Below are 23752 nucleotides of genomic sequence, written 5' to 3' on the forward strand. Positions count from 1 at the left end.
TGAGCAGCGCCTCTGGGACTGGTAAGGCTTGCTTCTGTGTGTGGGGGGCAAGGAGGCATGGCCCTGGCCCTGCACATGGTCCCTGGCCCAGCTCTGGGCTGACACTGTTCTGCTCCGGCCATCGTGAACGAGGCAGCTTCAGTCCCCCACGCCCTTCCGCCACGATGCCCCTGCCTTGCAGCAGCCCCTGAAACCCTGCTGTAAACTGTGGGTGCTGGGCTGTGTCCCGACAGTGGAAACGCCCTCTCTGCTGCTGTCGTGACACTGTGGGCAAACACAGCCGCGCACCACACACCTCCCACAGAGGCCAGCGAGCTGTCACACAGGCTCTTATCAGGCCTGGCCACCCACACAGGCTCGGGACAGAGCATCTGGAACTCCTCCCAAGCAGCACGCTGGTTTTCTGTCTTGAATCACTCCTTTAGTGCTGGGTACACCTGGCCATGCAGTCTTCCTTCCACCAGAAATGGGAAAGGCTGGCCTGGCACTAGCAACCAGCACAAACTGGGACTGCACGCCCCGGCTATGAATGGGGTGCCCACACCCCCACTGGGTCTGATGCACACTGGCCGGGCAGCTTCTGCTTGCCCTGCATTGCAAAGAAGGCTGCAGAGGGGCTGGGGCAGACCCCAGAGGAAGAGACGGCAGGACAGGCCGGGGCCAGGGGTGGGGCAGGGCAGGGCATCTGGGCCCCGGGTGCCTCCAGGAGCCCACCCCTCTCCGGGCCCTACGGGGATGGCGGGAGGTTCTCCTCCACCTTCAGCTGCTTCCCTCCCTCCTCTCCGGGCAACCAGGAGCCCAGAGGCAGCCTCAGGAGGGGAGACCAACGGCTGCAGGAAGGGGGTCTGGGCACCGTACAGGGAGCAGCTCCTCAGGGTGCCACAGCCGCCACCTGCTCCCTCGCCAGGCTCTCAGCAAACTCTCGGGGAGAACGCCCATGCCGCTGGTGCCCCTGGCCACTCAGATGGGCTGCCGGGCCAGGAGGGGGGCCCGCTGACGAGCATGAAGCCCTCACACCGTGAGCCCAGTGCTGGCCACAGGGGCAGTGATGCGTGCACACACAGCTCGCAGCCCGGAGTGACCGCCCTCCCTAGCAGTGCTTCCACCCTTGGAAGTGGACTCAACCTCTTGGTGGCACCAGAGCGCCACCCGCATTTGTCCCACTGGCCGAGGGTCCTGGGACATCTCTGCAGCTCTTGGGGGACAACGCCTCGTCTCCCGCAAGTGTGCAGAGTGGCACAGGGCAGCTTCAGAACCTGCCGAGAGCCCGGGGCGGTGCCAGGGGCGGGCCCTGCACCCCATGTCCCCCACCCAGCCTGCTACCTGGGACGAGAGTCAAGGCTGAGCCGAGGACAGATGCAGACAAGTCATGCAGGGGCCACGTTCTGAGATGTTTTTATAATAAAGTACACCAAAAATACAGCAACAAACAGAAGAGTCTGGTCACAAGCTGCGAACCCGACAGTCAGTAAGAACGCCAGCGGCAGGCAGCACGCTCACAGGCAACACCTTCACCCTCCCCACGACGCAGGCCGTTCACAGGCGGCCCGGCCTCGCTGCCGCCCTCAGAACTGCAGACAGGACTGATGAGGCTTGGCCTGGACGCCCAGGGCTGCTGTGGCCCGACCGAGGACACGCGTCCCAGTGATCAGCGATGCAGCTCCCACTCGGACGAGAAGCCATTCAAAGTTTCAGAAATAAGCAGGAGACTAGCTGCACTACTGAGCCGCAAAAACCCCGCAGCAGCAAGATGTGTGGCCTCTGCAGGATCCGTGAACGAGACCCTCCCGGGACTGCAGGGCACGGAATCTCGCCACGCTCTGGCCTCGGAGGCGCCCCTCCGCACAGGCCTGCACCGCTGATGTCCCAGGGGCGGCGGCAGGACGTCCACAGCCGCCTGTGGCTTCTGTGAGGAGGACACGCGGCGACAGGGTTGGCAGAGGCGAGGCGGACGGCCGAAGCGGAAGATCAGAGCCCGGGGGCTGCGGGAGGCCGCGTGCGGAGGCCCCAAAGGCGCTCGCGCTCGCTCACCACCTGCCGTGGGCGGGACAGCAGGGGAGCCAAATTCACATTCGTGCCGCGGGCAGCCGTCAGGCCCTGGCGCTGGGGGGCGCTCCGTCCCCTCGCACCCGCGGCCGGTCGTATCGAACAGAGACGATGAGGAAGAGCAGGAGGGTGGCTCCTTGGATGGCGGCCAGCAGGAAGAAGTAGTAGTTGAGGTGGCAGCCGTTGATGTTACCTGCGGAGCAGGGCAGAGAGGTGAGGCCGCGCGCTCCCTGCCAGTCCCAGGAGACCAGACCGGGGCGTCACTGCTCCAGAGGCAGGGCAGGGGGTGCCGACCCCAGCCCCCGGGGGAAGGCGGGGTGCGCGCTGCCTCCCACAGCAGCGGAGGGCTCCGGAGGAGCGCCTGGGCTGGAGCAGGGGCCTGGGCGCACCGGCAGGGGAAGCCAGCTATCGGCCCAGGCGCGGAGCGCACGGCGAGGGTTACAGAGCTGGGCTGTGCCGTGGCCAGCAGAGCACATGAGTGGCTGGCCGGCGGGCCGGGACAGCCCTGAGTGGGGGCCAGAAGGGCTGGCGGTGGCTGGAGGATGATGGGGCTGAGGAGGAGCGCCCGGCCCTCTCCTCCCCTCCCCGCCCCCACCAGGCCGCGCCCACCCCAGGTCCCGCCCACAGCTGCCACACAAACCGCATGCGGAGCGCCCGAGTTTGCGCCCTCAGCTTTCCCGACACACCGGCCTGGCACGCTCACGGACACACCTGTGAGCCCCATTCCCGCACACACCACCACCACACCCAACACGCGGTGCTGCTCCCAGTCAGGCCAGAGCGGAGCAGAGCCGAGGTCCAGCCACGGAGCACCGAGCCCCACAGCTTCCGGCGCAGAAGCCCGGGGTCTCCCACTGGGGGTCCGGCAGGGTCCGGGGCAGGGTGCAGGGGCAGCTCCATCGCCACGTACCTGGCTGCGCCCCTCCGCACAGCCCCGGCCTCGACCCTGCACCAGCGTGTTCTCCACTGGGAAGCTGCAGGGCCCGCTGACACCAGCACTGGGCGTGAGCAGGCAGGGGACACGCTGCACCCGTCCCAGGAGCAGCAGGCACGGGGCGTCCATCACACCCGGTGCCCACAGAGGGGAAGGGGCGCAGGGAGGTGTGCAGTGCAGAGAAGGCAGCTCTGGGACCCCTGAGCTCTCCTTAGGGTCTGCAGTGGGAAGGACACCCAGCCCCCAAGGGTCCCGACTGCGCGCATAGCCTGTGTGCTCAGTCCAGGTCGAAGCGCAGAGTCGTCCCCCGTGGGGATGCCCACCTTTGCCGGGCCCTCTGTCTACATTTGGCTACTCTGAAGCCCTCTTCCTCTTCCGGAGCAGATGGCAGACGGTTAACAGCCTGTTCACTACCCCAGCACACCATGAACAGCTTACACAACGGCACTGGCTCGTGTGAAAGAACCCCGATTCACGGGGGTGGCAGAAGGCCCAGGCTCCACCGGGACCCGGGACCCTCGGTGGAAGACACAGAGTTCCCCTCTGGTGCCCACCCTCGGCGCATGTCACTGCGAAGGGCTGAGCTCGCCGTGGTGGGGACGCCAGTTCCCAGGACCCTTCAGGGGCACCACAGGCCATGCTCAGAGGAGCAAGCACACCACAGCGAGTGCCAGCCCCGGACAAGCAGGGAGAAGCTGTGTGCACCATGCGAGTGGTGAGCAGGGCGAGCCTGGGGCCCGTAGGGAGCTCAGCATGCGCCTGCCACTCAGAGGCACTCTGAGCGTGCCAGGCTTTCTGGGCCTCTCCAGACGGGTAACTGCACATGAAGCCAGCACAGGGGGCTGTGTCTGTTTCTCAAGAGACTGCGGCCGAGCACCAAGCGCGTGTCCACTTACACACACGCACGGGATACCAGTGCAGTGTCACTCCTAACAGCAAGCAGCCGGTCAGCACCACCCGGCCGCCTGCCCCTCTGGGCTGTGGCGTGCACAGGCTGCAACGCGGCTCAGTGAAGAGCGCGCTGTGGGGAGGCCTCCCTGATGCCAGCAGGTGTGCAGGAGAGGCCAGGCTTGGGGTGGGCCAGGACAGCCTGACCCTGCTGGGGAGGGCGGCACAGACAGGCATGGGAGGGCTTGGCAGCACCCAGCTTGGCGCTGGATAGCAGCACATCAGGCTGCACGTTTACGATCAGGGTACTGATGGCAGGAGCGTGGCTCCCAGTTTCAGTACGGCCACAAACAGAGCCTGCAGGCAGGAAAGGTGAATAGCACAACAGTAATCTGGGGCTTCTTCCCTAGGACCTCAGTCTAGCTACACAATGACTTCCGGTCACCCTGCTGCACCGCCAGCCTCCCCTACAGGAGCACTGGTGGCAGCGGTGGGAGCGCCGGGGGAGCCTAGGCCATGTAGAGGCTGGCGTGAAGCCACTGCCCCTTCTACAGCAGCCAAAAGCCCTTCCTGCTCTCCCAGGCCACACGCGGGCCTGCTCACACACGCACGCACGCACGCACACACACTCCTGCAGGCGGGTCCTGCTCTGAAAACTGACAGCAGGCAAAAGCGGCCGAATGGAGGCCTACAGGCCGGCAGGATAGGGAGGAGACGAAGTCGCTAAGAGCAAGGAGACCGGCTCACTGGGCCACTCCCCACAGCTCCTGTGACCATGGAACAGAAACCAGGGCAGAACCTGCATCCTGAGAGCCGGGACCAGGAGCCGCAGCCCCGTCCAGAGCTGCCCACCTCGCACAGGGCCGCGGCCACCGTGGCCCGGATCCGAGCGCTCTTCTCGCCAGCCCCAGCCCTGCACCTGCAGGAGATGCGAGCGCTGTGGCAGAGCTGGGCCCGTGTCCAGGGACAGCAGTGGCTGGGCTTCTGTGTGTGGCCACAGCAGGAAGCCACAGGCCTTCTCACCCGGGGACAGGACCTGTGACTCAATCGGGAGGGGCCCTGCGCGGTCTGCAATTTCTGGAGAAAAGCCCCTATACCCAGTCAGATTTTGCTACAAGTAGCTAAGTACTACCAGCCAGTCCTAAACCCGACAAAGTAACAGGGCTGGTCTCACGGATCACACGCCAAGGAAAGGAAGGAAAAGAAGGGCATCTTCATGCACGGGTCCATTAAAACGCTACCATCAAGCCAGGCACTAGGAAGGCTGAGGCAGGAGGAAATTAAGGCCAGCTAGGGCTACACAGTGAGTTCAGGGCCAGCCTGAACCTCAGAGCAAGACCCTGTCTCAAAAAAAAGCCCCCATCAGTCTGGAAAAAGCAAAACTCCAATGTTTTGCATAATTCTGTTCAGCGCCCCAGATGCCATCTACTGGCATTAAGTATGATCAGGAATAATACGCTTATTAAAAAACAAGTCAATTTTATCCGTTCTTTTAATACTGGGACGCTGTACTGCCAGGAAACAAACACATAAAATCAAGCGGGTCAGGAACGGCACTGACAGGGCAGGCCCGCAGGACTGAGTGACTGGAGACAGGGAGCAGGTGGCAGTGCCTGCCCGCCTGCTCACCCACCCCACAGCCACGAGTGCCACCTCAGGTGGGAGGACTGGCCTTACCGAAGTCCGTGTGGCTGCTCATCCATCCGATGGCTCTGAGAGACACCAGTGCCAGCAGCCCCGAGCCCACGAAGGAGCCGACTCCGGAGGAGAAGAAGAACAGCCCCATGATGGCGCTCTGCATGGCCTTGGGGGCAGCCGAGTACGCGAACTCCAGACCTGGGGAGGAGGAGGGGCTGGGTTGCAGGCACAGTGCTCTCGGGGTTCACCCCACCCAGGAGGCCTGCGCCTCAGACCCCAGCAGCGCCTGCCACCAACGGGCTCTGAGGGCTGCTCCTCTGGAGTCTGTTAGGGAAACAAACTTCTCCTCTCTTCACAAGGAGTGGGATTTTGAAAATCACACACACTGAAGTGGGAGATCCACTTAAGAGTTCTAGTTCGAAACAATTTCAGCAGGTTCACCAATAAACTCGGCTTCTTAGGGTAACTGGACACGGACGGACACGGACGAGAACCCTAACGAGGGCCCATCCTGCTGTGATGGACTCCCGCGAACCACCAGCTCCAGGCGAGCCTCTGGGGTGAGGCCCAGGCTCCGTGCCTCACTTCCTGTCCCTGCTCACCCCAGCAGCGGCGGCAGGCCTGCCCTGACACGCCTGTCCACACCACACGCTGCAGAGCCTCCTGCAGCAAGAGGGGCCTGCGACAACACGCTCTGTGATCACACGTGCTTCCCATCAGTCTCTGCTAAGGGCAGGAAGCTGTGGGCTGTGACAGGGCCTGGGCTCTGCCGGGCCAGCCAGGAGCCTCGCCAGGAAGCCAGGCCGGGCAGCGCCCTCCCCGCAGCAGCTTGCTTTCTTCCCTTGGCACCCATAAGGCGGCTAATGATTCTCATGGAAATGTTTTGGGGAATACTATTTTTATATCAAAAGAGCCCTCCAGCCACTGGACTAGTATGTACTTAGCAAGCCATATTCGAAACCGCAATTCCCTACCCCAAAGCGCACGAGAGCAGCACCTCTGACCCAAGCTCCAACCGCTGTCCGAGCGGGCAGCTCACCTGCGATGCTGGCAAACACTTCGCTGATGCCGATGAGCACGTACTGCGGGACCTGCCACCAGATGGGCAGGTCCGCGGCGTGGTAGACCACATGGCCAATGGTCTGGTTGATGGGTTTATCTTTAACAATGTCCAGCCTTTTGCTTTCCAGGATTCCTAGGATTCATAAGGGATCAGGACAGAATTTATTAACATTTCCAACTCAACTAGAGAACAAGGAGCTGGCTCTTAGGTATTCACTGGTGACTCAGACAGCGACAGGGTGGTGGCCCAGGACAGGGAGAGGGTCTGCAGCCATCTGAAACACGCCTGGCCCATTTCTGTGGGTGCTCTTTACAGCAGCCCACAGAACACACACTGCATCCACTTTTACTTTCTGGACGGGCGTCCTTCATGGCTTTCACAAAGGCAAGAAAGGACGCCAGCTGGCATGGAAACACCCGCCTGCAATCCCGGCCCGCCCTCGGGGGTAGGAGGCCACCTGGGCCAGGACAGCGAGACCCCACTGTAAAATTCTCAAAAAGCTAATAGGGAATTCTTAGAAAAAAACAAACCCAGGCATGGTGGTGATACCTGCAATCCTAGCATGCAGCAGGCTGAGGCAGGAGGATCCCGTAAGTCTGAGGCCAGCCTGGGCTGCATAGTGAGTTCAAGGCCAGCCTGGACTACATAGCAAGATCCTGTCTCAGACACAGAATGAGTGTAGCTTAAGAGGGCAATGGAACAGATATATTTAAAATGTTCACGAGATGGGGGGCGGTTTAAAAAGAATTAAGGTGTGTAAGTACATGGACCGCCTCCCAACAGGGAATGGAATCAGCATGTGCTGTTAGCACACACTAGTAAGAAACGTAAAACTTTCCTTCTGCACTACACTCACTCATAGAAAATGTTCCTTTTAAAGCCAAGCATGAAAAGGAGCACAGTATGACAACACAGAGACAAGAAGATCAACTCTGGAACCTGTGCCCCGAAAGACACCTTCGCTGGACGCAGGAAGGAAGACAACCTCAGGGAGCCCTGGAGGGCGCCCAACTGCCCACAGCCTGCTCTGCCACACAGCGCCACAGGCCCCACGGAGCCGGTGCAGCGGGCACGACCCGAACCCGAACCCTGGACACAGACATAGGCAGGCACAAGCAGGCGTGTGCGTGCGCGCGCGCGCGCACACACACACACACTCTCCACACAGAGGCGCAGGCGCAGACTGCTGTGCACCAGCAAACTGTCCTGGGCTCTCGGCTGCTCTGGAGAGGCCCTGGGGTCTGTGGGGACGTCACAGGGACAGTCTTCTCTGGCGCTGTGCAGACAACAGCCCGCCCACCCGCCTGCCCTGGGCGACCTGTAGAAGCCGCTGCCTCCTCTCGGTGCTGGCGAACTCCAGCCTGAGAGGAAGAACACTGCCGGTTTGGGAATAAACACGGAAGCTGGATAAAATCCTCCTGCTTCCCAGGAAGAAAGACAAAGTTAAGGAGAAAACAAAGTGGGTGGGGGCAGAGGCTACAGGTGGGGATGATCAACAGGCACTGCGCAGGAGACGACAGGAAGTGGGGACAGCGCCTGCTCACGTCTCACCAGGACGCTGTGAAGACGGCGGGAGGAGCAGCTAACAGGAACAGGAGGTGTTGGCTGAGGAGATGCTCCAGTGGCCAAGACTAAGAGAAGAGAGAAAGAATGGGAGTGACCCTGGAGGGGCTGATGGCGGAACAGTCAGGAGGGAGCACAGCCCCAGAGGCTGCGACGTCCACAGCGGAAAGGGCCCCTTCTCAGACCGACTGAGGGCTCCTAGGGAGCAGGGGGCCCAGGGGCAGCAGGGATCGGACTCAGGGACTGAGAAATGCCGAGGAGGCCCAGGTGCTGGACCACCCACCAGCTCTGGACGCCAACAGCTGGGCCCTCCCTGTAAAAGTTCCATACTCGCAGCAGTTCAGACCCCAAACCAACAGACCACATGTGCAGGAGAAGGAAACCCAAACCAAACACAACCCTCAGGCGGTGGAGGCCAGGCCACTGTGAGGCAGATAAGCACAGAATCGGAGACAGGAAGAAGCCACAACCAGAATTCTGAGGAAAGAAGAATGAAGAAGGACACGCTGAAAACAAAGACGGGGAGAGGGCTCCCACAGCTGGGTCGGGACTTTCCCGCCAGTGCTGCCACCAAGGCCACGCTGCACGGTTCAGAGAAGCCAAGCGACACACGCCGAGGCAGCCCAGCTCATCCTCCTCCAGACCACCAGGCGACAAAGGTACAAACCAGCACAAGGGCCACAGACCAGAGACCCGAGGTGCAGACCCAGGCCCAGGCTGAGAAGGGACAAGGAACTCCTGAGGCAGCTGCGTGCAGAGGGCTCAGAACCGGACAGACAGCAGGAGCCCTGTCTTCGGGAGCCTCACCCGGAGGCTGGTGCTTGGGCGTGCTCGGACCTCAGGCCCGCTGCCAACACGAGTTCAGAACCCTGCTCTGAAAGACCCGAGCGGGCTCAGGGGCAGCCCCGGGCTGGAGGCCGGGCTGGGTCCCAGGGCTGGGTCGGGAGCCTGAGGGACACAGCTGGGAGGATTGAAATGGATGACCGCTTCTACTCTGCAACCTACAAACTCTCTAGAAGTAAAGGAAGCCTCAAACTACTGAGGTGGTGAAAATGCCACCACAGCTTCCAACCCTCCAACAGGACGAGCCATCAGTAACGGAAGCACAAATGTCTGCAGCAGAAAACTGAAATCCTGGTATTAATTCAGATCAAAAAGGAACTCGGAATGAAACCTCAGTTTTCATAGAAAACAACACAGGAACACAGTAACAAATAACAGGCCCTACCCAGCCAAACAGTAGCAACTCCCAAAACTTTAGCACCAAGTATCTTTTTACTGTTAAACAGGAAAGAATAAATGGAAGAGAACAAAGAACTTCATTCAATAGTGAGAAGGAAAACCATGAAATAAGTGCAAGGTGATAAGAAGGAAACAGCTTTACAAGGATACAAAATTTCAGTGCCTTAGAAAAGAAAACACAGTGACAGCCAAATGGAATTCAAGAGATACCTCTATAGAAACAATGTAAAACATATACAAGGCTAATAATGAAGTGTAACTATATGAATCTACTTCAAAGATCCATTCACAAATGGATTTGCTTCAAAGATCTTTTATCTTTATTATGTTCACTCTAATACACTCTCTGGGGCTGGGGATTTAGCTCAGTGGTTCCGCTGCCTGCTTCACTAGTGCAAGATACCAAGTTCAATCCCCAGTACCAAAAAAATAAATAAATAAAATCTAATACACTTTCTGAAGATGCAAGAAAAATGATTTAAGACTTTAAAAAAAAATAACTTAAGTGACTCAGGAGAAAACAAAATCTGCACAGAATGAGACAACAGATGCAAATGCACCCCGCAGTGCGCTTCCCAGGGAGCTGAGACACTCTGGGGCTCCCTGTCCTCCAGGCACTGAGCCAGGGAAACGCGGCTCAGGCACAGGCTGGCCCGTGCTGAGCCCTCTGTAACAGACATTGGGCAGTTAAGGTGACAAACAGCACACGTACAAACAGGGGTGGAGGGAAAGCACCCTGAGAAAACCAATATTCCTTTCCTCTCAAGCCCCCAGGAAAAGTGAAAGGTGAGCCAGGCATTTCATGTCACAGTCTCCACTGCACACCGGCTGGGCGGCCACCCACATGGAAGGGAGCTCTAGAAATCTGAGCCAAAACTGTCAGAGAAAAGAGTTGCAGTTACCATAAAGACAGGAAAAAACCTACATTTGAAGACGAAGAGGAACCTTTTGCAAATAAATCACTAACCGCCATCGAATTTTGAAAAATAACCATGAGAGCAATTAAAACTACATAAAATACTTAAGAAACCTAACATAGATGAAGAAATCTAAGAAACTTTGCAAGCTACAAAAAATAAGAAGGAAATGAAAACACTTGGAAAAATCTCTTACAATATGAGATAAAACAATGCACAATTTTTAAGGGAAAAGAATTAAAGCTAACAAATTAACGCTGTTCTCTTTGCCTTAAATTGGGCTGGCAGAAGGCCCCTTGGCCTGCCTGGCCTGCACCCAAGCCTTCTAGACAAAGAGCTGCTGGCCAGGCCCTGACGGCTCTCGTCTCCCCTCAAGCCCAGGACTGCTTCTCAGGAACACTGGGACTGGAGCGCAGCCACCGGGAACACCAGCAACCTGCAGGCCTGGGAGGCCGAGACAGCAGAATCACGAGTTCCAGTTCAGCCCGGGCTATATGGTGAGTTTTCAAAGCCCACCTAAACTACACAGTGAGACCTTGCCTCCAGAAGCAGAAACAAGCAGCTCTTCATGTTGAATTGAATTAATTGTGCTCTGGGCAGCCCTCAGGTTATTTACACGCTTCCCAAGCACAGACGGTGAGCTGAGCTCCTTCCTAACATGTGGCCCCTGGCAAGGGAAGCCTGGACACACACCCTAGTCACACGGCTAGACTCCACCCACCCTCATCTCGCTATTCTAACAGCGGAAGTGATGGCCCGACTGGGAAAGCGACAGCCTCTCCTCTGTCCTTGATCCCCTACAGCTGCAGAGAAACTGTGCAAGGCGGGGAAGGGACCTCTCGGGGCTGCCACTGACAAACTGAAAAGAAAAGGCAGCTGGCAAGGCAGAGCCACACCCAGCAGCCTCGCAGGGTGCCCGTCCCAGGGAGGCGGGCGAGGGCAGCCTGGCATCTGCAGGCCCGGCGCGGCCGAGGGACACACCCTGCAGCACCAGCCCTCCCTCCAGAGTCGGCCTGCACTGACTCAGTTCCCATCTGCTCTTGCGCCAGTCTTCTCAAGCCTGCGCCTCTAGAACATCGCTGTCAGAAGTCAGCCTAGTCAGCCCTGTTCTGCACTCGCTCTCTGGGCAAGGGGCAGCAGGGTCTGAGCACACAGCCCTCCGAGCCGCAGCACCCGACGCTGAGCTCATCATAACCGCAGGCAGCGTGGAGCAGATTCTGGAGCAGCACTTCCAAATATTAAGGAAGGAACAATTCCGAAGCAAGCTGAAAAGGAAGTAGAATACTTCTGCTCCCCGCTTTTGGTCATGAAGACTGAACCCAGGGCCTTCACACAGACCTACATCCCCAGCCCTTCCTGTATAGTTTGAAACAGGGTCTCACTGAGCTACTCAGTTGCCCCAGGTGGGCTCAAATTCATGACCCTCCTGCCCCAGCTTCCCAAAGTACTATGATTACAGGCCTGCGCCACCATCCTCAGCTACGTCCACTTTAGCAGCAAAAGATAAATTAGTATTTCAGACAGAAAAATTATGAAAGCAGAAAGGAACTTCTCAAAAGGCTAGTTGCCCTCAGGGGTGCGTGGATACTCAGGAATCAGGCTCTGCCAGGCGGTGCTGGTCTGGGGAGGGGAAGCGCTGCCGAGAGCCAAACCACATCCAAATCACTCCAGCGATTCTGGCAGCCCGAGCTGACAGACCTTCCACGGAGAATCACAAGGAGCAATTCTCAGGCTCTGCACCGTCCACTCATAAATCCATCCACTGGGCACGCATCCTACAAAGCTATACCGGCAGCAGAGAACAAGCCGCGTTCATTCACTCCAAGGTTTCGGATCCAAAAGAACAAGGACAATGGGTCCTCGGGAAGAACGTGTCCACTCTGCAGGGAGAAACTAGAGGAGGAGGAAGAACCAGTGCTGCACTGGCCTTGCAGCACCCAGGATCCTGCCCGCCCAGGCCCCGGGGCAGCGGACTGAGGAAGGCTGCTCACCGGCGGCGAAGGCGGAGCACATCACGAAGAACATGCCCACAGCGATCCTCTTCAGGGAGGACGGCAGCAAGCCGTGCCTTCTCAGGACCGGGTCCACCAGCTTGTCCTTGAGTGGGATGAGCAGGAGGATGAGCACAGCGTCGAACATGGTGAGCCAGGCAGCGGGGAACTGCGGGGCAAGCACAGGGGCACGTTGAGGGCTCTGCAGCAAGGCGGCCGTCACTTGGCGCCAAATGCCCACCCGGAGAAATGCACCCAGAGCCTCGCACTCCCAACCCTGAGACTGGGAGAGACTTGTTTCCTCATGTGTGCGCACCTGTTTTCCCGTGCTTACAGGGGGAGGGGAGAGAAAACCTGGTGAACAGTCAACACAACCTGGTCAGTGCTGTAACCACGGGAGGGAAAAGGAAGACGCATCTCAGTAACTGCTCTGAGCTCGCACTAACTGCTGGCGCTCAGGCCTGGCTCGGGCACAAGGGACCCACTTGTTCCCAAAGCCCCGCAGTCCCGTTCCGCTCAGTGCCAGGGCTCTTACCGTGTGTGGGTTGGTTGTAATGCTCGAGATTTCCGGAATCTTCAAGTGAAGACTCTGCAGGACATACGTGGTCTGCATCTGGGCACAGAAAGCAGAGTCACTGCACGTGCGCCACCGTACTTCTCTGAGAGTGCAGCGCGGGACCCGCCCTGACTGACTGGTGAGCCTCGAGGGGACCAAGGTGGACAGTGGGCAAGGCAGTTAGTTATCTGGTTACCATGAACTTCTCCTGGAGATCAATGAACTACACCAGTTTGCCAAACGAGAAACTAAGGGAGAGGAGGGCCTGGGAAGCCAGCAGCACACCCACTCCTAGCTTCTGTTCAGAAAGGTTTTCAAAATATTTACTAGAAACAAAAACTCCGAAATCTTAGCTTCATGGGAAAACTCCGAGCCCCAGGTGCTGGGCTACCGGAACTGGGCAGCGCTTCTGGGGAGGACGAGGAAATGCGACCTGTACAGCACCACTCACTTGGAAATACACTGTCCAGTAAGGGATCAGAGCCAAGAACACGGGCACGATCTTGACCAGGGCTTTCACGTCTTCCACTTTGTCTTCTGTGAACGGCCCTCCATGAGACATCTTACATGAATCAAACAGACTTTGTTTAGAAGATTGCTGAAAGACTCCAAGGCCTTCACTTTGGGAAACAAAATGAAGGAATTAGTTTTCTTCCACCCCCAGCAATCAATCATCTGGTAACAAATTAAGTTTGGGGGTAGGAAACCAGCTCACTGAACTGAATCTGCCTGACTTCTTCTAGGACCGACTAACTAGAAACACCAAAGGCAGCTCCCAGAGAGTTCCGCCCAAGCACAGCAGGGCGGAGGATCTCTGGCCAGCGTGGCTGCGACTTCAGGGAGCAGGGAGACTCAGGCTGACGTGGGCCTCACTGTGCCACCACGAGCTGGCGCTGGCCACTGCTCACAGGCAGGCTCTGTGCTGGCCACTGTGCCAGTTTCATCTAAGGCTGTGCAAATGTGCAACCGCACTCAACTGGAATTTGGGGAAACTGCACTTGACTGTTTGGATTTCCAGTCAGCTACATAAGCACCAAGGCTGACAATCAATGGCAATGCACTAGGCATGGCCCTGCTGGCTCACCTCGAACGCAGCCTTAGGCACGGCGGGGCGGAAGGTGCCATGCTGGGAAAGCCATCCTTCCTCACATGAAGGGAGGGCCAAGGTGGCAAAGTAATGGGCAACCTGCAGTGGTCACGAAGCACTCACCGGTAACCCTGACCACAAGCCCGGGTACTGAAAGCCTTACTGGCCCATTCACCAAGGACAGTAGGAGAGGGGCAAGAAATGTGCCGCAGTCACAGCATTCCGAGGGGAGCCAGGACCCAAATCCAGGCTTCAGAGCAGCAGCCATGGCCACTGCAGGACACCCCGACCCTCACAGCTGTGGGTCATAGGCCAGACGACGTTGTGCCCCTGGCTCTTGTGCTGGCATCTGCTTCTCCATCTGAGCCTGACTCGTTCTTTGTAAGACGAGTCGGTCCCACGAAACAGCCCCTAAGACTCTTACGGAGGAACACCCCGGCATCCTCAGGGAAAAGAACGCACACTGTGCTCTCAAGCTGGACTGCCAGGAGACAGTGACTCACCAGGGAGTGAGGTGGCTGCTGATTCTGGCTCAGGGGAGATGACGGCTGTCGCCTTCCCAGTCTACAGACCCATGTCCTGTTTTAATAAGGGCCGCTATTTTAAATTAGTTTTACCTTCCAAAGCTGATTATTTTTAATCTGGACTTTGCGGGTGGGAGGATAAACAATGAGAATTTTTAGCCATATTTTGGTGAAGAAAACTAAAACCAACCCAACAAGTATTTACAGAGTACTTGTATGCTCACTGCTGCTCTAACTGAGTGGGGGATATTGGAACACAGTTTTAAAGGACCTGCTTCCTGTTCTTATGAGCTCAGAAAAAAAGGAACACTGAAAAGTCAAATTCTAAATTCCAAAGACATTATTCCTATTTTATTAGAAAACATTTCCTTCTTCAAGTTACTACTTTTCTTCTTTAAAAACAAATCTGAAGTCCTTACAAACCACACAGACAACGGTTGGTGATTTACTACATCCTGCTGTGTGCTTCCCTGAAAACATTTGAACGCCAGATAACAAATCCCTCTTGCACAAACTAATTGCTTAATTTTACTTCCTGTCATTAAATGTTGCGGGACCTGCTGAGTCAGTATGCCCTAAAACTCCTTCCTTAGCGCGCTACTCTGCAATGCAACATGAAGCCCAAGTCGCAGAGACCCCCTGAACACGACGGAGCGCACTGCTCCTCCCCTGCGCGGTGTCCACACCGCTCGAGGGGCTCTGCACAGGATGCTGCTCCCAGGGCAGAGCCCCAAGGATCTCAAGACTCCACTCACTTTGGGGCCTGTCCACTCCAGTAGAATGGAGTGACCAACGAACTGTCAATCCTCCTAAAACTAGCATGCTGTCAGCCTCAGAAGAGCTCAGCCCAGACAGGAAACTGAGGCTGGGGCAGATGAAGTACAGGGTGTCACACCTGGGGACTGGGGACAATGGACTTCCTGGAACCCGGAAGGCCTCTCTTCAGGCTCCCCCAGCTGCCCAGCCAGTCCTGGGCACCTGCAACAGCCTCACACCTGGTATCGGTCCTGTGAGACCAGCCGCCTGCCCTGCATAATAAAGGGCAGGAGGCGCAGCAGGGTCCTGAGCCTGCTGAGCTCACATAGACGGTCTCAGAGGAGCGCACTGTGATGACCCTTTAGGCCATTAACTCTTCTGCAAGCAAGTTCCTTTTCCTTATTCTTGCCCAAGATGACTTCCAAAAACAAATCTACAGAGAAACCAGCTTCTAAATAACAGCAACTCTGAACCTTGCTTCCTGTGCTGCCTTCAAAGCAGCACAGTTTTCTTGCAGGAGTCTATGAGGCAGGACACAAACAAAGACCCCGAGGGGTCTCCCTTTCAGTGGGCATCAGATCCACAGAGTAAACGTCTAGGCTCAAACACTGCTTCCATCCAGTTAACACAGGTTCTGGCGAAATATCAGTGTCTGCTGCCAAGCTTGGAAACTTTAATTTTTAAAAAATGTCTTCATGTGACTCATGACTCAAAGTTTGGAATTATGGGTCTGACAGCCACAATAAGCCCCGAAATTGACCCCAGAAGGTCCACTGGGAGGCTAGTCTGTCAGAGTGCCCAGAGCGATCAGAGAGGCTTCATCCTTGGCAAAAGCAGCCAAGCCGAGGGAGCTACAGTCTTGAAGCTGCAGCTCAAACAGGCACAGGGGCACTGGACACAGCCACTGGGAATAAGATAAGCATGGGCAGGCACAGGGCGGTTGGTGTGCCACTCGGCCACTGAGCACGACAGCAACAGGGCACGCAGCCCAGAGCAGACGGGCAGCAGCAGTGGCCAGGTGAGTGGCTCCTGCTCAACGCCCACTGGGAGCCCGGGGCCAACCGAGGCCTCTGAGGGCAAAGGTGTACACAGGTCCCAAGATGCCCCGGGGTGGGCACTGGGCGCCTGGACTGCACGGTGGTGACACCCCTTGGGTGAGTGACAGCTGTACAGCTAGAAGAGATGGATTTCACTTCACGTAAGGGTATGTAAACCAGTAACAAAAGCTTCTGCAGCCTCCAGCACCTGGCAGGGCCACAAGTCACTGCAGGGCAGACTGTTGGGCCGTGGCGGGTTCCCAGGCCCAGGACTTTCTGCTCTAAAGCTCGAGTCCACGGGGTCTCAGCACTAACACTGGGTGAGTCCCACACAGTCAGAGGAGCCTGACTCAACTCACTGCACCCTGCAATTCTGCTCCCACAACCTGTGTCTAAAGGCAACTGCAGCAGCTCCTTGACACCGAGCCCCAATGCCCACAGACAGGCTGCGGCCTGCTTCTGAAATACAGGCACAAGCCCCTGCTTAGCTTCCACTATGTATTCAAGGCTCTTGGAAACACACACCAGTGTAAAGCATGCACTGTCTCCCCAAGCCCTCTGCAAGTGACCATCTGTACAATCTGCCTCTGAGCAGCCAGCAGCTCCCAGCTGCATGGCAGGGAGACGAAGCTGGGTGTGAAGGACAAGACCGAGCATTGTGTAGTCCGTGAGGGGCTGACTACACTGCCTCAGGGGGTCATGGTGAGCTCCCTTGGGCAGCCAGGGTCACAGGGGTTGGGATTTTAAGAACAGGGACTGGTGAGTCCCCCAAACAGTGTGTGGGGAGAGCAGAGCACTTACCCGCTGCTGAGGCGCGCTGCACAGCGCTTCTGGGCGCAGCATGAGTAGACGAGAATCCTGAACATATCAGTGAAGGCACTGCCGTCTGGGCGCTTGGTGATGAAAACACTCTGGCCACAGAGGAAAACCACGAAAGCAACAGCCACGCACACCGTGGGGATGAGGTAGCCCGAGAAGAAGCTCACGTTCTGCTGCACGTACGCAATGCCTCCTAATGAAAGGATGGCTCCCAAGTTAATGCTCCAGTAAAACCAGTTAAAAAATCTCCTAGTGGCCTCGGGACCTCGATCTTTGACCTAAAATAACAGGGAGGAAAAATACTTGAAAACTCATGATATCTTTCCTTTCTTTTTAATTTTCTGTTTTCCTCTTTTTGCTTTGAGACAGGGTCTCACTGTGAGGCTCAGGTGGCCTCAGCCTCCCGAGAAGCTGGACACCACCACCGCCTCCTGTAGCCGTCCTGAGTGAGAACACAGGGACACGCTACACACTCCGCTGCCAGCAGCTTGAGAAGCACAACTCGAGGAAATGGTATCTCCAGTACGCCAACAGGTTCTGGACCAAAAGCACCCTCCACCGGGTTATACAGGTGTGAGGGCCAACAGATCCCACAGGACTCAAAGCAAGCCTGCCGTGGCCACTCGGAATGAGTCACAGAACCCACACCCACGCCTCCTGTCATCCTCCCCAGGGCAGGCCAGGCGCCTGCATGTTAAACGGCCTGTGAAGCAACTTCCCCGCTTACTTCTACTCACTGCAAGTTTCAGAACATGTTTTTATAGCTTCATCCCTTCTGAGCTATACTTGGCAAGCAGGTTCAGCTTCAAAGCGAGCCTGGGCACACCTGTACCTACCGTATCTTGGCTCCTGAGACTCTGATAAGCCTGAATCAAATAAACAACTACTGAAACTAAACCCACAAGGTGTTTTTAGATTAGAAAGGTTATAGGGCCAGGGATTTGGCTCAGTGGTTCCGCCACCTGCCTGGCAAGTGCCAGGTCTCGAGTTTGATCCCTGGTACCAAAAAAAAAAGGTTATCAAAGGAATGAGAAAGAATTCTGATAGGAGCAGTGATTCCTGGGGGCTCAAAACTCACTAACTTCCTGGACTGAGGCAATCGCAGGAAGGGTCACGGGGCAGCTAACACCCAGAGGCCTACTTCCCCGAGCTGGGCACTGAGGGCTTTAGCTCCCTTCCCACGGAGCTTCGCCTCAATGGGCACTGCAAGAGTGGGTCCATCCCAGCCAGACATCTCTGCTGAGTTTCACTTCATGAAATTTGTTCTGACCAACTCACTAGCTAAAGGCTGACGAAGGATCTCATAAAAACTGTCTAGTTCTGCAGTCTTAGGAACTTCTACTGTCTGGCCTGACCTCACCGGGTAGGGTAAAGGTCAGAACATTCCTGGTTTCTCATCCCCAGCAATCCCCTCTACCAAACAAGTCTTAAATGAGACTGAAACAAGTGACTGTAACATCCAATAAGCATCTCTGTAGCAGTCACACCACTTGATTCGGTACTCTGGGGTCTATCTTTAAGATTACAGTGAGGGTAAAAATATACAGTCAAAATTGAGTACTCCTCAAAATTTACTATTTTCAAGTCAAAATTATATGGATTCCTACCATGCTGGCAAGTAACATGCTTCTTTTTTTTCTCGGCACCAGGGATTGAACTCAGGACCTTGTGCTTGCCAGGCAGGCATGGCCCCACTGAGCTACATCCCCGGCCCAAGTAACATATTTGAGTGAATGATATGATTATGATCATCACAGACTGAAAATATGACTATTAGATGGAACCATACACTCTCAAGAGTTTAAATTTCCCCCATACAAGTCGGTATAGAACAGAGTCCTTACACCAAATACTAGCATCATCACTGAATAAACGTCTGTGCTGAGAACTTCTTACACACGTAAGAATGCCTGTACACACTACCTCACTGTGGGTATCAATGCTCAGGCTATACTGCAGACAGACCGGGAGAAAAAAATGTGCAGAGAAATCGCTACAGAGAAAACATAATTAACGTAACATGTTAAGGAGAAAAACAGTAATTGTTCTGACAAACTTAAAGGGAAGGTGAAGGCCAGTAAACACATGTGAATCTAGTAAACACATGTGAGCCATAGTTTACGTGTTCATGAAGGGTACCGCCACCTGTCTGGTATTCACAGTGCCACTGCACACATCTTCCCATATCCTCAGGCATATTTCATCTTCAAGTGAAAGAAGAAAAGGATTCATAGTCAGTTAGCCTAGCAGACTTCTAACTTTAAAATTCCACTCATCCTCATTTCCTGAATAAGCCTGGAAGGGGGCTGATTTCAACTTCCAAGAGTCATGCACCGGAACTGCTTCATAAACCAAAGGCTGTTCCCAGGGTCTAGGTAAGCACCATGGCCACTTCTGTAGCAGGCAGAGCTGGTGCCTGGCGGGCACATCACATGCCTCTGCCCCCGCCTAAGTCAGCTGCGTTACGTCACCATGTGAGCAGCTGCCGCCTGCCCAGCAAGGGTGAGCAGCTCTTCAAGGGACTGGTCAAATGACACCCAGGAAATCCACATGGAGAAGTAAAGCTGAGGGATTTACTGGCCTGCAGTGAGTTGGAGAAATTCCTTAAAGTGCACAAGAATGCAATTCTTTTCCCTTTAGGAAAAACTGCGCTATTTGTTCTCTTTATCTGTACAGTAAGCTTTCCCTCTTTCAGGTCACCATAAAAAGGCGATGCATAAAAAGAATAAAGATGTGTACATGCACCAACTCCCCACAATGAATGTGATTATTATGTACTACAAACATGTGCTAATAAAAAGGAAAAGGAAAAAACAACAACTGGATCCATCCACGGAGAACGAGCGCGACCTCTGAGAAAGGCTAAGCACTGGCAGCGCGAGGCTGGCCAGACTGACACCACCCTCACTCGCCTCTGGGCTTCACATCCACCTCAAAAGCCCCCAGCCCTCCTTGCCTCAAAGCTACACAGCTGACCCTCCGAGAGCCTGCGTGGAGATGAGGTGGCACCCACACAGGAGCAAGAGATTCCCCCAAAATAGATTCCCCAAGGCTGAGTGAGCCACAGCAGGGGAATGAACCCTCGTCCCAGGCCTCCCCAAACAGCCAGCACCTAGGGACGGGGACGAGGAAGGCCTGTGAAACGCTCGCAAAGCCCCCAGGACCTGGCAGGAAGCACAAAGCCATTAGGGCACCATGCTCTGCCCCGGGACTTCTGTGGAGCGACAGTTTACATAGCATAACGTCTTACCCATGAAGTGTGGCCAGTGATCGCTGTGCATCCCGAGCTGGACGTCCATCACTGCCATCCAGTCTGCAGCCACTCCCGGGCCTGCCTGGCCAGCGGCAGTCACCGGCCTCCCGCGGCCAGGACAGAAGCACACATGGGAGGCTCTGGCCAGCTGCCTGCCCCACTCTGGTGTTCTCAAGACTCATCAGTTTTCCACTGAACGATATCTCAATGTGTGCATACACTCAACTTGCAGCAGGTGACAACAGCCCTGGATTTCTCATTTCAGAAAACTTCAAACTTAAAACAAAAGTTCAAAGAATCATAAAATATATACTCTGCCCCTAATTTAGAGCTCTAGCTCTAAATTTTTTCTGATAAAAATACAAAATACTTTTGGCTGCCCTACTTGAAAATAAGTTGTCACATCTTATTTTACCATCAAGATTTCATCAACCGACTCCTAACCCTAGATATTCCTTTACACTCACAGGCCATCACCAGACCCGAGGAATACCACATCCACACAGCGTCATCCAATCGAGCGCCCAAAGAAAACAGCTTTTTAAAAAAAAAAACTGCAGCCAATCCCACAGCACACATGGCCCCTGGCCTTCAAGTCTCTGCTTCCTTCCAGCAAGGATGGACAATGACACTCTGAGTAAAGAACCCAGGCCAGTTATCCCGTGGGGGGCCGCATTTCCCTTCAACTCCACATTTAATTATGGGTCAAAAGCATGCAAGTTCTTTCAGATCCATCCAAAATAAAGATAACCACTGCAGGGTCACTCATTCACTCTTTTAGAAATACCAATTGAGCCAGAGACGAGACATAGCTTAGCGGATGAGCCTGTGCCTGGTGTACACAAGGTCCTGGGTTAAATCCCCAGCACCTGCAGGTTGGGGACGTTAATTACAAATCTGTTACGTTCTGGAAAGCACTAGCTTCAGTCAAGACTGGCTGGATCCAAACCCGCTCTCCTGCACCCTTGTGAGCAGCCCCTTCCTTGTGACAGGGCACCATCACAGCAGGAACCCTGTGAACCACTGTGAGGCTGACACGAAACCGTGTGAGAGATGCAAAGGGGCCCTCCGTGACCACTCAGATCGTGTGGCAACTGCATGGTGTGGTCTGCCCCTAAGAACACACAGAAGGAATGTGCTCTCAGCCCTGCACTGTAGCTGGGCCTGCAGCTGAGGGCAGCGAGGCCAAGGCTATTAGCCTGGGCCCAGAGGTCCAACGTGGGGAGCCATTACGACACAGATGTGTGCAGCCCATCAAGGAGCACTGCTGAAAGGTTAAGAAACCAGACCTGGAAATAAAAGCCTTCTTTAATCAGTCACTACCTACAGAACAGGAAAATGGCTTTTCTGTGCCTCCATTTACCCACCTGCAGGACAGACTTAAGACTCATGTCTGGCTCAAATCGCATGCCACTGTACAAAGGAAACAGTGCAGGGCTCAGCACATTACACAGCCACTGTACTACTTACTGCTCGCCTTACTCTCATTGTCAGCCTTATGCTGAGGTGGGAAGCTCAGATCCAAGGGCAAGCTTTCCTGGCTAGTCACAGAATAGCTGTGAAACTTGGGAAAAGCTTTAACCTCTCAAGCCTCAGTTTCCAAATCTGTACAATGAGGTGTCTCGCGGACTGAACAAGCACTCAGTACAGGGTCCGGTGCACAAGAAGCCCTCAGTGAGGAACAGTGCGGAAATGGACTCCACAGGCTCATGTCAAACCCACCGACACCCCCGCATTCGACCTCCACAGCTCCCCGCGCCTCCTCTCTGGTCCAGGCCCCACTCCTGCTCAGTCCAGGCTGACTCCCACGGGATCTGTGCTGTCTCCGCCCCACACAACCCGCACTCCACCACAGGCCCCTCCATCTTTCTCTGAGAAGGGCCAAGTAGCTGGCATTTCAGGTTCCATGAGGCACTTGGTCTCTGTAAGACTGGTCGCACCCACAGCTGGGTGAAAGCGGCCCCAGTCTAGGGGACAGGTGATGGGAGATGAGCCCCACAGCGTCCCAGTCAAGTTTTATTTATGGAGACTGAAATCTGCGTTTCATAAAATTTGCACTTGCCACAAAATACTACAGATTCCAACCACTTACAGATGCAAGAACCACTCTTAGGACGAGAGTCCTCAAAAAACGGGAAGTAGATCTAATTTGGCACCCAGGCCAAATCATTTCCTTTCCCCTGGGACGCTCTGGATGACTCCTTCCGCATCTCTGTCTTGGTGGTTCAGAGCAGGAGCCTGCTGCTACCTTGATTCCTCCACTCCACTCCATGGGGCCATTCCTGCCAACCCAACCCCTCTGAAAGTACAGTTGGTCGCTACTACAATGATGGGGGGTCTCCCTTGTTTTCTGGCCCCAGGGCTCTGCAACCTCCCTATATGGAAACCACGTTTTGTTTTTGTGGTACTGGGGATGGAACCCAGAACCTCACGTTGTCAGGCAAGCAGCCGGACAAAGGGTCTCATCAAGTTGCCCAGGCTTGCCTCTAACTTCCAATCCTCCTTCATCAGCCACCCAAACAGCTCTAACGCATGCTACTTTCGATCTTTTTTATCCTTCAAGCCTCAACTCAGATGGCCCCTCCATACAGAAGTTTCTTTCCTTTCGAGCTAATCCAGGCCATCACTGCGTGCGTGGCCAGGAGACAGACCCCTCAACAGCTCCTGTCACACTTGTCTCTGCTGCCTTTGTCTGCCCGCTCCAGGGCTTAGTCACAACCAGAAGGAAGCGCCCAGAGGCTGGGAGCTCCGCGTCCCTCCCCGCCGCCCCGCGCAGGTCCAGGTCCAGTGGGCGCGGCGCGGCTCACCTGGTCCGCACCGAAGGGCGTGATGTTGGCCTTGACGGTGGCCACGCCGAGGCCCACGAGCGCCAGGCCCGCGAAGGTGGCGGGCGCGCAGCGGCGCGGGGCGTGGTCGGGGCAGACGGCCGTGCCGTTCGGGTAGGGCGCTGAGCAGTTGAGCACGCGCGAGGGGCGCTGGGGCCCGCAGAGCACGGCGCGGGACGCGGGCGCGGCCAGCAGCGGGAAAGCCAGCATGCCGAGCAGGTAGAGCGCCAGGCTGAGTAGGATGGCGCGCGCCCGGCCGAGCCGCGCGTCGGCCAGCCAGCCCCCGAAGGGCGAGCCCAGGTAGGTGAGGCCCATGAAGAGCAGCAGCGCCTGGCTGGCCTGCGCGCCCTCCCAGCCGAACGTCGGCCCGTTCAGGAACAGCACCAGGTTCGACGTGACGCCGTAGAAAGCCGCGCGCTCCAGCAGCTCGGTCAACAGCACTGCGCCGCAGGCCGCCCGCCGCCCGGTGAACGCCCCGGCCGCCGAGGCCGCCTCCCGCCGCGAGCCCAGCAGCGGCGCCCGCTCGCCCGTCGCGCCCTCCATCCCCAGCTCGCCGACCCCGCCGCTGCTCTCCCGGCCCCGCTCCCAGAGGACCCCGCGCCGCGTTCTCGCG

General features: G+C 56.1%; 1 protein-coding gene across 1 annotated transcript; it reads right to left on the minus strand.

The window, feature by feature from the left end:
- Positions 1 to 1379: 1379 nt before the first annotated feature.
- Positions 1380 to 23726, minus strand: Slc15a4 (solute carrier family 15 member 4). Its single transcript, XM_013071923.3, has 8 exons — positions 23122 to 23726; positions 17044 to 17339; positions 13290 to 13458; positions 12818 to 12895; positions 12283 to 12451; positions 6546 to 6701; positions 5546 to 5704; positions 1380 to 2239 (listed from the first exon to the last, which is right to left on the minus strand). Exons 1-8 carry the CDS (start codon positions 23680 to 23682, stop codon positions 2091 to 2093), a joined length of 1737 nt encoding a protein of 578 aa, XP_012927377.2. The 5' UTR covers positions 23683 to 23726; the 3' UTR covers positions 1380 to 2090.
- Positions 23727 to 23752: the final 26 nt, after the last annotated feature.

Source organism: Heterocephalus glaber, unplaced genomic scaffold, assembly GCF_053883595.1.
Source record: "Heterocephalus glaber isolate CG9 unplaced genomic scaffold, H.glaber_assembly_v1.0 deba00001687, whole genome shotgun sequence".
Classification (NCBI taxonomy): Eukaryota; Metazoa; Chordata; class Mammalia; order Rodentia; family Bathyergidae; genus Heterocephalus; species Heterocephalus glaber.

Coding starts and splice junctions, on each gene's coding strand:
- Slc15a4 (XM_013071923.3), bottom strand. CDS start 23,682: ATGGAGGGCGCGACGGGCGAGCGGGCGCCGCTGCTGGGCTCGCGGCGG. Junction 6,702..12,282: donor GTGCTCCGCCTTCGCCGCCG/GTGAGCAGCCTT, acceptor TATGAATCCTAG/GAATCCTGGAAAGCAAAAGG. Junction 2,240..5,545: donor GAGCAGCCACACGGACTTCG/GTAAGGCCAGTC, acceptor CCTGCTCCGCAG/GTAACATCAACGGCTGCCAC.